At 39.6% G+C, this 13,666-nt stretch overlaps 1 protein-coding gene across 1 annotated transcript; it reads left to right on the top strand.

The window, feature by feature from the left end:
• Positions 1 to 232: 232 nt before the first annotated feature.
• Positions 233 to 12,426, top strand: gtpbp4 (GTP binding protein 4). Its single transcript, XM_041991696.1, has 17 exons — positions 233 to 340; positions 851 to 1,021; positions 1,119 to 1,222; positions 2,356 to 2,492; positions 2,602 to 2,702; positions 2,868 to 2,960; positions 3,479 to 3,670; positions 5,035 to 5,100; positions 5,288 to 5,377; positions 5,457 to 5,567; positions 7,850 to 7,927; positions 8,183 to 8,234; positions 8,325 to 8,425; positions 8,802 to 8,999; positions 9,423 to 9,488; positions 10,461 to 10,604; positions 11,896 to 12,426. The coding sequence occupies exons 1-17, from the start codon at positions 293 to 295 to the stop codon at positions 12,046 to 12,048; spliced, it is 1,905 nt and encodes a 634-aa protein (XP_041847630.1). The 5' UTR covers positions 233 to 292; the 3' UTR covers positions 12,049 to 12,426.
• Positions 12,427 to 13,666: the final 1,240 nt, after the last annotated feature.

Raw genomic sequence — 13,666 nt, 5'->3', positions numbered from 1 at the left:
TTTTCTTGAAAATATCATAACAGTTTCAGGTTATCGAGGAAGTTTAGGCGAAATAAAACAGTGACCAGTTTAACTTAAGATTATAAACAGCAGGGGAAAAAGTGAAAATCCACGCAGAAAAGTGACCACCCTGTTAAGAAATTATCTTTGTTGCTGTGTTTATTTTTGGCCGCCAGGGGGCAATAAGTAGACAAACTCACAGTTATTATCTTCCGACTCTTTTCCGGTTCCAGCGGAACTTTAAGTTTTCCTTTCCTCGTGCCGTCAGCGGACCTCAACGTGTCCCGACAAAATGGCACTTTATAATTTTAAGAAGATTATGGTGGTTCCCACCTCTAAGGTGAGTTTAATTTAAACAATATAATATTTAAAGCTACTTCCGGTGCCGTGTCGTGTCTCTTACGCTGAGACAGACGTTAGAAGATGGAAAAGAAAAGGTTGTTTAAACACGTGCTGGGTGAGAAGAGACACAAGTAGTTATGTCATTGGCAGAAAACAGAGTATTTTTAACTTAATTTTAGCACTTCATGATTGGTAAAAAGGGAACTGGACTTAAAGCTTTGTTGTTTACATGAGCCCAGATATGAAAATGTAGCGGCGCTACTACATGATCAATAACTAAGAAAGACGGTCACAGTTTAAATGATTAACTAGCTTAAATGATCATATTTAAGGAAGAAGAGGAAGAGGTACGGAGGGCTCCAACGTACAGAGTGTGAATCGAAACATTGAAGTAGCTGATTATATGTTAGATTGGTTAAAATTTTTGCTTTGAACATGAACTACTTAATTTCCATTATAATAATGAACCTATATGAGGTTAACAAATGGCTGATGTTTTTCTCTGCAGGAATTCATCGACATCACTTTATCCAAAACACAAAGGAAGACGCCTACAGTGATACACAAGCATTACCAGATTCACCGTATCCGTCATTTTTACATGCGCAAGGTGAAATTCACTCAGCAGAACTACCATGACCGGCTCTCACAGATCCTCACAGACTTCCCCAAGCTTGACGTAAGTCCCGAAAACATCTACACACCATTTACATGGGCTTGACTGTCCAATGTCAGGGATCAATATCTAAAAACCTTTTGTTGTTGTGTCTCTCCAGGATATCCATCCGTTTTACGCTGATCTGATGAACGTGTTGTACGACAAAGACCATTACAAGCTGGCCTTAGGACAGATTAATATTGCCAAGAATCTGATTGATAAGTAAGTTCACCAGAACCATTTCTGTTTCTTAGAAAGCAGGGAGGGTTGTTAAAGATCACAAGAGGTGTGTTAAGTTGTTGTTACACAAAATCTGATGTATGTGTTCATAATTGCAGCGTATTTAATGGATTATGGAAAGATTAGGAGGATGAAGAACATCAAACATTGCTGTTACTCGTTAGTTGTGTACATGTACGGAGAACAAGTAAAACAACATATTGTCTGGATGCATAAACTCTACAAGTGGATGCAGTGTAAAGATCCTCTGCATGGACTGCAGAGCTGGACAAATGTCAGATGGGGAGTCACAATAATTTTAACTACTGATTAAACTGTGGTGAGATTGTGAGAAGTGTGTACATGTTGCAGAAATTCCACCTCCAGCTGCGCTATGTGGGTGTGTTAGTCCAGCTTTTAGAGCTTTGATTTTTACTATTCCAGTTGGATTAATTTGTTTATGTGCTTGCTTTTAATCTGATTCCTAAAAAATATTTAGTTTTCTTGTCATTCAAATGTGTTGACTGTCAGCTATTTCTCTGAGAAAAATATGGGATTGACGTATCGTTGCACCCAGAATGGCCAAGCATGCGTTATAATGTGTTTATTTTCCTGGTTCTGAGGTGCCGGTAAATTTTTGGTAAAACATCAGAGCCTCGGAAATATAAAAATCTGACATTAAATATGCAGAAAGGCCTCATAAAGGCCTTTTCCTTGTAAGTCTACTGTTGTTTGGATGTAATATCATAGTTTGTATTTCTTAATGCTTAAATATTGTCACCTGAGCTTTGTCATGATCTCCTCCTTTAGATTAACCTGCCACCCCTTTTTTGTTTACTTAGATATTGTGAATTTGCAGCTTTAATAAGTGAATCAACACTTTGAATATAAAAAATACAAGTGTAAATCATTTAAGTCCCATTATTGGAGGATGGAAGAAAAAATAAGTAATGTAGCATCCACATATTAAAACATCATTCTGAATGGAGGGTTTTAAGAGTTTCTGGCTCTTCTGAGGGTTCCTAAACTTTGTCAGTACAACAACAAATACATGGAACAAGGATTAGACACTAAAAAGGAAGAAATATGAGCTTGAGGAGTGAAATAAAACATCTTTTTCCTCTCTAACCCTGCAGTGTTGCCAAAGATTATGTTCGTCTGATGAAGTACGGAGATTCGCTGTACCGGTGTAAACAGCTGAAGAGAGCTGCTCTGGGGCGCATGTGCACCATCCTGAAACGACAGAAATCAAGTCTGGAGTATCTGGAACAAGGTGATGGACCCTTTTTTTTTAAAATTTATACAATTTGCATCAGAAGTTCTAGTTAACATTTTGTTTGCGTGTTGTTTACTTTTCCATGTTGATGTCTTACCTGCAACAGTACGTCAGCATCTGTCCCGTTTGCCGAGCATTGACCCAAACACGAGGACCCTGCTTCTGTGTGGTTATCCTAACGTGGGCAAGTCCAGTTTCATCAACAAGGTAAACGACACACTTCTGTCCTCCTTTGTTATGATGCTGATAGCAAGACTTTAAAAGTCAGCTTCATCGTATTCCTGTAGACGGATGATGCTCACTGGTTTCAGGGCGAATGATCGGCCTAATTTCCTGTTTTTGAAGCAAAGCTAACCTGGTCTTGCCCATCAGGTGACCAGAGCAGACGTGGACGTCCAGCCGTACGCCTTCACCACCAAGTCTCTGTTCGTGGGTCACATGGACTACAGATACCTTCGCTGGCAGGTGAGATGGAGACATCATCTCAAGTGTAAAGACGAATTCCTGCCTGTTGGATCTGAAACATTATCAAAGGCTTATTTTCTTCTTCACACATCTTAAACACACATCAGGGACATTTAATGGGTCAGTAAGGCCTTTTTTCCTCCCAAATGTTCTTCTTTTCTTTCTGTTTTTCATAAATTATATAAGCGTCTTTAGCTGGAAAATGGTTTTTCCATATCTGAAGTCATAAATAAAACAATAGTTTATTAAATGTTGAGCCAAATAAGAGCATGAGCTCAATGAAATCAATGTTTTTTTTCCCCAGATTTAATCAAACCTTTTGTTTGAGTCTAAATCTATCTATTTATGAATAATTTCAGATCTGTTTCTCGTAAACATCAAGTTTCTTCAGTTTTTCCTGCTCATGTTTACTTTGGACTGAAACTGTGTCGTCGTAAATTTTCTGTGAACTTTCTGGTTTAAATGTGGCTGTTAAGTTCTGGATCATTCTCACGGCTTCTGTGTGTTTGTGTGTGTAGGTGGTGGACACCCCTGGCATCCTGGACCACCCTCTCGAGGACAGGAACACCATCGAGATGCAGGCCATCACGGCCCTGGCTCACCTGCGAGCGGCGGTTCTGTACGTCATGGACCCGTCCGAGCAGTGCGGACACACCCTGCAGGAGCAGCTGGAGCTCTTCAACAACATCCGCCCGCTGTTTGCCAACAAGGTCAGTCTGCTGGTGTGGTTTGCTCCGGCAGTGCTGCAGCGTATTGATCCGTCTTTATATATTTCTGAATAATGAATCTAGCTGCATGAATACATTTTCTGTGTATTCCTGGCCTGATGTGACCCCATTAAGATGCTGTAAACTGTAAATGTGGTGCGTAATGACCAGACTGCAGTGTGTTACAATAATAACAGGCTGTACTGCTCATTTTTTTCTCACTTCCATGAGATGGTGTGACGTTTACTGTAGATATGAATAAACAGATTTAATAGGAGTTATTAACAACTCCAGTTTGAAACGCTTTCTAAATAAGCAGCTCATTAATAAACACATCAGCCCCAGAACTGAGTCACATGAAGCTCCAGTGTGTCTTTCAGATTGTGGAAAAATGGTGTGAAAATAAAATAAGTTTTAGTTCAGCAGTTGCTGTACTGATGATCTTTGGTCTGACTGGGAGATGCTAGTTATAAGTCCTCAGTACTCATCAGGCTTGCTAGTTTCAGTCGCATTGTTTTTCCCTTAATGCTTTCAGGGCTACATTGTTTTCATAATTGATCTAATTAACTAATATTACCTCCATGAGTAGATGACATTAGGTCATATCTTACTGGATGCTGTGCAGCAAAGTCTCTGGCAATCCCAGCATTCAGAGATAATTTGATTTCTTTATTATTTTTAACTTAATGTGGACATCAGCCCCAAACAGCAGCAGGGGGACAGAGACTCAGCTACCATATGTTTTGCAGACAGTAAAAATGGATCAATATTTTCTTTGTTTTGACAAGCTGTTGCTCACGTTTCAGCCTGTGTTCACTCTCGCAGCTCTGGATGGAGCATCATTGAAAGTAAAAGATTATTTATGCTTTTGGAATTTTATTTTTTTTTATATCAACACCCAGTACCATTTATACTGGTTCCTGAGACATTGGTTCTACACAGCAGGGATAGCACTTAATGTTTCTGAAACATTTGGAATAACTGTATTTTTTGGGTTGTATGGATGCAGAAGAGACGGATCTTTTTGTAACGCGTTCTGTTTTTCACACATGCTGCTTGCACAGTTCATGATTAGTCTGAAAACTTCAAATTTTGTGCAGATTTAAGTGTTTTAATGGCAACTTTTGCACATTCTGCCATTCAGTGAGTCGGGAATGATGAGCCTAAACTTTAAATTAGTGTGTGCACTCAGGTGTTGTGTTCCCATGGATGAACTTTTTTGTTTCCTTTGCACTCAGAGATCATAAAGCGTTGGTGGGTTATTTAACCAGAATATCTCCAGTCTGAAGCCATCTTCATAGTTTGACTAAGTTAAGTCTCGGAGTCTAAAAGTAGCTGTGAAACTAATGCTGATATCTTTCCTGCAGCCTCTCATCATTGTGGCAAACAAATGTGATGTGAAGAAGATCAGTGAGCTGTCAGAGGAGAACCAGGTATGTAGACTCTCCTAACTCGTTCTTCAGGAAGCAATGTTGGAATATAATGGGATCGGATGGTTGAGAAACACTTCTGCTTTTATTTTGCTGTAGAGCTAAACCGTAGAATCCACAGGTCTCGTTCTGTGAGATGGAAACCTTTCCTGAACATTTTGGTTATGTTTCTGATCTTTTCTGTTTACAGAAAATCTTAGCAGACCTCTCCACTGAGGGAATCCCTGTCATCGAGACCAGCACCCTGACGGAGGAGGGAGTCATGCAGGTTAAGACTGAGGTGAGATGCAGAAGCATTCAGGCTCTGTCTGAGACCAGGAGGAGGACTTTGCTGGATCTCACTCTGCTGTGTTTCCCAGGCTTGTGACCAGCTCCTTGCTCATCGTGTCACCACCAAGATGAAGGGCAAGAAGGTCCACGATGTTCTCAACAGGCTTCACCTGGCCATGCCAGCCAAGAGGGATGAGAAGGTGAGTTAGTGAAAAAATTTGTAGGTACTTTCACTTAACAGCCACTTTATCAGATCCACCTTCTAGTACCAGGTTTAACCCCACCTTTTCCTTCAGAACTGTCTTAATCCTTGGTTTGATAGATTCAACAAGGTGTTGGAAACATTCCTCAGAGATTTTTCTCCATATTGACATGACTGCATCACACAGTTGCTGCAGGTTTGTCGGCTGCATCCATGATGAGAATCTCTCGTTCCACCACATCTCAAAGCTGCTCTACTGGACTGAGATCTGGTGACTGTTGAGGCCGATGGAGTCCAGTGAACTCATTGTCATGTTCTAGAAAGCAGTTGGAGATGGTCTGAGCTTTGTGACATGGTGCATTATCCTGCTGGAAGTAGCATCAGAAGATGCTCCACTGTGGTCATAAAGGGATGGACATGGTCAGCAACAATACTCAGGTAGGCTGTGGTGGTTAAACCAGGCCATGTTGGTACTAAAGGGCCAGAGTGGGCCGAGAAAATACCATCCCCCCACCATTACACCACCAGCAGACTGAAGCGTTGATCCAAGCCAGGATGGATCCATGTTTTCATGATTCCAACAAAATCTGTCCTCACCATCTGAATGTGGAGCTGAAATGGAGACTCAGCAACGTCTCTCCACCTTCTGTTGTCCAGTGTTGGTGAATCTGTGTGAATTGTAGCCTCAGTTTCCTATTCTTAGCTAACAGGAGGCACCCGGTGTGTCTTCTGCTGCTCTATCTGCTTCAAGGCTGGACGTGTTGTGTGTTCAGAGACGATGTTCTGCAGACTTTGGTTGGAACCAGTGCTTATCTGACTTCCTGTTGCCTTTCTATCATCTCCAACCAGTCTGCCCATTGTCCTCTGACATCAACAAGACTGTTTCAGTAAATTGTCTTCAACATGTCTACATAACTAAATGTGTTGAGTTGCTGCTGTGTGATTGGCTGGTTAGATATTTGTGTTAACAAGGAGTTGAACAAGTGGACCTAATAATTCAGTTCAGCTTTATTTGTATAGCACCACCTCACAACATTGTCATCACAGGGCACTTTACAGACAAATCAATTCGAGCCAGTTCATAATAAATAACAGCCTAGTTAAGGAAAACCAACAGATTGCATCTGATCTTGACTTCGATCCAATCCCCCACCCTGAGCATGTACAGGGTGACAGTGGAAAGGAAAACTCCCTTTTAACAGGAAGGCAAGGCAAAGTTTTTTAGTGTATCACATTTCATGTACAAGACAATACAGAGTGCTTTTGAAAGGAAAAACCTCCGATAGAACCAAGCTCAGGCACGGCAACCATCTGCCTCGACCTGTTGAGGTGGAGAGGACAGCAAAGAGGACAGCAGCCACTGGATCTTTTAGGAAGACCTGCTGAGAGAGGAGAAATACGTTAATGATGTTTTTATACATGGAAGATAAGAAGCAGAGAAATCAAAAGCAAGAGCTCAGTGCATCATGGGACGTCCCTCAGCAGCAGGTAGACCACCCTAAACTATAAGATTGATCAAAGCAGAAGGTTTTAGGCCTGATCTTAAATGTAGAGAGTGTCTGCCTCCTGAACCCAATCTGGGAGGCGGTTCCATAAGAAAGGAGCCTGATAGTTGAAGGCCCTGCCTCCCATTGTACTCTAATGTTGGATTTATGCTTGTGCGGCGTCTGCGTGCGGTCGGTTCTGACATAGCTGACGCTGGTGAGTGCTCCTGCACACGAGCGTAGGGGTACATGTTTTGGTTTTGTGCTGTAGTCTTTCTTCCTAATCTGAAGGTGGCAGCAGGGGTATACCACCGGTAAACTCAACAGGTCGGAGTTGTTTTGATGGTTCACTTCAGTTCCGGTACGCATTTCCTGTTTTAAAACAACAATGGCGTCCAACATGGCACAGTGTCTTCATGAGCTTGTGGAAGCAAACGAAGAAAAAATCCGATCAGCCTGTCATCGACTTGGTCTGTTGTGTGTTGTTTTTAAAAATGGCTGTTACTACTCTAATTCAGCGAGACGATCCACAACCCTAAACTGACCAATCAGAAGGGAGTACTTCCATGTAACCGTCTGCGTAGCAAGGGGTGCGCATCGAGCATCTGCAGACCTACAGTGGTGACGCCGTAACCAGCTTTATGCAGACGCCACACAAATTTAAATCCAGTTTTACAGACTCTGGAAACCACAAGTAAACCTGCAGTCTAAGAGCGAAACTGACCAATGAGCGTATTTCTCCCTGTTTGAGCCGTTTACTGATATTTCTGATGAATTTTTGTTTTCTGTGCTTCAGGCGAGGCCTCCGTTCATCCCAGAGGGAGCTTTGCATCGTAAGAGAGCGATGGAGGTGGATGCACCCAAACGCAAACTGGTAGGTGGATGCTCACGAAACAAAGCAAAGAAAGAAATGGAGATTTAATAAATACCTTCTTAATATGTTCACTTAACTTTTGTAAATCATACCCAAACTTTTACTTTATACTTTATACTTTTAACTGGATGGAAAGAAATATTGAATTCTGTTCTCCTACTTTTCTATAAAACATTTAGATGTTGTTTATCCATCGCTGGATTTAATTCTGTCTGTGTCACATTATAATTAAACATGTTATGGTTCATCTCACAGGAGAGAGATCTGGAAGTGGAGCTTGGTGACGACTATGTTCTCGACCTACAGAGTAAGAAGTGTTTTCATTGTAATGATGGAGCTGCCTGCGTGAAATGGCATTAAGTAACAAGTTTTTTTTTTCGTCTTGCTGTTTTTAAAGAATACTGGGATCTGATGAACGAGGATGAGAAGCATGATAAGATTCCTGAGGTGTGGCAGGGCCACAACATCGCAGACTACATCGATCCTGAAATCATGAGGGTGAATATTCATTTGCTGCTTTTATATAAATTAATCCTCTTTCTCCGGTTTGAGGCTGATTATCTGATTATTATCTACATATTTGCTAAAACTGTTTTTATTCTCCCTGTTGAGTATTTGTTTTTATTCCCTGTAAAACTAGACATGCAGTCTTTTAATATTACAGAAACCTTATTTTAAAAGTAAAATTTGTAGTCACGTCCACTCCTTTAGAAGAAGATCATCTGTACTCACTGTTCAGTTGTTTGTGTGTCGGACAGACTTGAAAAGGCTAAATTAGTTAAATGTGCAGGATTTGATTTCCACACATAGAAAACTCCAGTTCTCATCTAAATAAAGTCATCAAACATTGAACTTTTTCTTTCTTGCCTCACAGAAACTGGCGGAGCTGGAGAAGGAGGAGGAGCTGAAGGAAAAAGCCGGGGAGTACGAGTCCGACGACGAGAGCGAGGACGAAGACATGCAGGAAATCCGCGTTCTCGCCAAACAGATCCGCGAGAAGAAGCAGCTGATGGTCATGGAGTCGAAGGAGAAGGATGTGCACGGACCTCGCATGCCCAGAACCGCCACCAAGGTAAGAAAAGACGATACCAGTAAAATCATGACAGCTGTGTCGTGGTCGGCGTTTATAAGCTAAATACGGCGGGCAGATGGCACAAAGAAGAAGTGTGTTGTCCAGTTTTAACCAGACTGACTTTTATCTTTATTAACATTCCAACTGGTGTTAAAGGCTTGTGTGCCCTCATCTCAGCTGTTATATTTATATATTTGTTTTATTAATTTTAATTACAAATAAAGCAGAGTAAAGAATGAAAGCTCTAACAGGTTCAGGTCGGACACTAGAGAAATATTTTTCCTCACGCAGCTTTCTTCAGTTCGAAGGTTTTCCTCTTCTGAAACTTAAAGGCGTCTTCAGGTTACAGCCTTTCCTCCTCCATGGTGCTTTAACAATATCTGTGTGTGTGTGTGTGTGTGTGTGTGTGTTTTATGTGTACAGGTTGAGAGGAAGCATCTTGAGAAGGAGATGGGTAAACTCGGTCTGGACATGAACGACAAGGATGATGTAAGTTTTTCTCCGACATCAGAGACTAACTGTGATTAAAATGCTTTATTATTCAGTTATTTTGGACAATTGTAAATAAAATAAAAAAATTTAAATAAAATTTAAAAATTTTATAAAAACACACTATGTCCACAACACTTCAGTAATATTTGGTTTGTGATTCCACACTGATAGAAAATGTTAATATTGATATCTGCTACACACACGCACACCAACATAGAAGTTCACCCTCAGAATAACCGTTTCTTCAACACCTGCAGTTGTACTTTTACCTCCATTACTTTACTTTAACTACTTTACTGTTCTTTAACTTTTCTTTTTTATTATTATTGTTTCATACAAAAGATAAAAGCATTTAAAAAAAGTGAAGAAATAAAAGAAAAGCGTGAAAACGTAGCACCTGGACGAACAAGGTGGGGAACAAAAAGAAGAAAAAAACTGTGTGAATATCACAACAATGTGAAAGTAACTCTACTCAGATTACAGAATAAAATATAATGATGTGAAAGAAAAGATAAAGATAATAAAGTAATAAAAAAAACTCAAATTATATACACACCCTGAAATTGAACATTGATAGTTGAATCACATGACTTTTGTTTACCAAACGTAATCTCATTATTAAAGAAGTGGGATCTGCACGCTGCCGTGCTGCTATATTAATCATTCATAATTACTGTGCAACATTTAGATTAATGGGTTTTTTTTTTTTGTTTTTTTTTTGGCATTTTGCTCAGAATTCTCGAATATTTTCACCCCTACAGAACTCTCCAAACAGCAAGTTTTACTAGCTGTATCTACAACGTAGCTCCATTTGAAAATTACACTTTAATGCCTGTTGTCCGCTTATTTTACTAATTTCTGTGTCCCTAACATTTTGTCTCATGGGGGGTTTGCTGCTTTTTGGTGTGTGTGTGTGTGTGTGTGTGTTCATGGGACAAAGGTTTAAACATGTTCCTCATTAACTCTCAGAGCCACTATGCTGAGATGGCGCGGCGTTCCCGCAGCATCACAAGAAAACGGAAGCGTGAAGCTTCAGCGCCTCCAACCTCCAAAACCCGCAGCCAGAGCGCTTCCCGTCCACCCCGGGACCAGTCTGGTTTACAGGACCCTAAGGTGCGTCTTACTTTCTTTTACCAACATCGGATGCTTTTAAATTTAACCCCTTGGGGGGAAAAAAAAAAAACAAAAAGAGCCGAAAGTTGGTAGAGATGTACAGAAACTATGTTTCTAGGGCTGCTGTCCAATTACAGTTTTATTTTATTTTTCTCTTTATTAATCCGTTTTAACCTGTTTTTATTGTGATGTTGTATTTTAATATTACTACTTTGTCGGTAGAGAAACGATTAATTTTCTTGTGCACATGCATGCAAAATAGAATATCTAGATTTCATTTGCTTTTTGCACTTTTTGTGCATCTTTTACAATAATTATTTTTTATAAAAGTCAAATTATCCTGCATATCATGTTTCCCTAATGCCATGCAGTTGTAGTTCTTTCTTAAATTATTTAGCCTAAAAGTGGAAGATTCTGGCTGTTTAAAGTAATAAATTGGATTATATAAGAAAAATTAAAGGATGTAAATAAATAAATTATTTGTATTTGATATCTACTTAAACTCCCTTATATGCTGTGGGCAAAATTATAACGTGAACAGGAGACGCCTTTTTATGTTTTATGTATTCTTGACTCTCGTGGGTCATTTCCATTGATTACAGTTCTGGGTGATTAGAGAATAAAAATTACTCTCCCAAAACTGCTATAAAAATATTACGGGTAAATATTTTCCTACTTTTTTTTAAATTTCCCTTAATTAGAACAGTATTTTATTTACTTTAGAGGATACCCAAATTTCCCTGAGGACTCTCCAAAGGGATTAATAAAGTATTTCTATTCTATTCTATTCTATTAAAACAATTCATTTCCCATAAAAACTATAAAAACATCACAGATTTAATCTTTAGGCATGTTTGACTCAAGTTCAAAAATAAAGGTTTTTTTCCCCAGTCCTGAAAAAATAACTTATTTTCTGGTTTGTTTGTTTTTTCGTTAAAAACAGTAATTTTGTGAGATAAAAACTGGTATGTAAAGGGTTAAAATAACGTGAACAATCACATCTTTGGTAGTTTTTATTGGAAGTGAAGTTGACTAAAAGCGAAACATGGGAAATGATCTGTAGTGTTTTTGTAGCAGCTTTTGGTGGAGGACATTTTTGTCCTCTAATGATCCAAACAGGTAGGAAATTACTTGAAAGGACAAAAAAAAAGATTAAGCCTGTTTTCTAATACGTGTTTGGTGAGATTGTAATCATGTTACTTTAATTACAAATGGATGCATTAAAGTTCATCCGTTCTGAGTTTATACAGCTGAAAACTAACGACTGGTTCTCTTTATTTCTGTTCTGCAGATGATGAAGAAGACCAAGGCAATGATGAAGAATTCCCAGAAAGGGATGAACCGCCAAGGCAGGAAGGGAGAGTCAGACAGACACGTCTTTGACCTCAAACCCAAACATCTCCTGGTCGGGAAGAGGAAGTCGGGCAAAACAGATCGCAGATAAAGCGACTTTTTCTGGACTCTGACGCGTCTTTAAGTAACTGGGGGAAATCTAGAAACCCATTTACACATTTAATAGTTTGTTTCCTCAAATGTCTTCTCACAAAGTAAAGCTTGCTGGACTGTGTGGGGTTTTCAGACTTAGAAATGTGGAGTCTAAAAGCCAGTTGTACTGGTTAAATTCACATTTGTGCCACTAAAACAGACAAATGTTAGATGTGATTCAGTCAAATGAGCTGTAATAACTTTTAACTTGTGTTTATGACTCAGAAAAACCTGGTCCTGATTTGGATAAAGTGATGATGATGATGTTTTTCTCTACACGGCTCCTCTTAAGATATATTCATGTAGAAGGAGCAAAATAAATCTACACCTGAACTAAGCTGCTGTTGAATTGTCTTTAATATTTCTCAGTGCAGAGTGTGTTCAGAGGTTATCTTATAATAGTGATGATTATACTTTGTTGTTTGCAATGTCCCTCAAAACACGCTGTTAGCATGGAAATGCCTACCATGTTAAATTCGTTCACATTTAAACTTCCATAAGTTTATGACCGTACACGTGTGTGAAAACACGTAAGTTCATATGTAGCAGAAAAAGCTGCTTTTAATTCAACATGTAAAACCCAGTTTTAAAAAAAGTTGGTCTATTAAATAAACACATTTCATTCCTAATAGAACATACATGTTGAAACAGACATTTTACCATTTCCTAGAAAATATTAGCTTATTTTTAATTTAATGGCAGCAGCATGTCTGAAAAGTAGCTGCCGGGTGATGTTTAGCGTTGTGTAGCATCTTCGTTTAACAACTGTCTGTAAACATCTGGGAAGTGAGGAGACCAGTTGCTGGAGTTTTAAGGAGAGGAATGACCCATTCTCGTCTGATGTCCTGGACCTTCGTTGCTGGATTTTTGCTTCCATGATGCTCCAGATGTTTTCCATTGGTGAAAAGTCTGGGCTGCAGGCAGGCCAGTTCAGCAGCTGGACTTTTCTCCTGTGAAGGTATGTTGTGATGGATGCATAGTGGATCTCTTGCTGGAAACTGCAAGGCCTTCCCTGAAAGACATGCAGATGTTGTTTTAAGACCTCCATGTACTTTTCAGCATTGATGGGGCTTCACAGATGTGGAAGCTTCCCACGCCATAGGCTCAATAGAGATGCAGGCTTTTCACCTGTCCGCTGGTAAAAGCTGGATGCTCCCCTTCTTCTACAAGACTACATCCTTACAGGCTTGTGTTTACATTTGGCCTCTTATTTGTTTAACCTGTATTTATGAATCTCATGGCGAGCTGTGTTTACACACCCTGATTTCTGGAAGTGTTATGATAGCCTGAGCTTATGTAGTGATTTCCAGTAGAGGATCATTCCTGTTTTTCATGCTGTTTAGATAGTTTGTCACATAGCTGAACTTCTGCCTCACCTTTTAAACTCACTCGTGTCACAGACCTATTAAAAAATTAACCTAATTTGTCACCTAATCTGTCATGAAATAATAAAACGGGTCAGTTTCCATATCTGATATTGTTGTCTTTGTTTTAAAGCAACGGTTTTTCAAACACATTTTAAATGGTCTGCTCGTGGTTTTCACTTTGCATGTTTGGCTTTTATTTCTGAAACCGTG

This window comes from Melanotaenia boesemani, chromosome 8 (assembly GCF_017639745.1).
Source record: "Melanotaenia boesemani isolate fMelBoe1 chromosome 8, fMelBoe1.pri, whole genome shotgun sequence".
Lineage (NCBI taxonomy): Eukaryota > Metazoa > Chordata > Actinopteri > Atheriniformes > Melanotaeniidae > Melanotaenia > Melanotaenia boesemani.
This window is presented reverse-complemented; position numbering and strand designations above follow the sequence as displayed.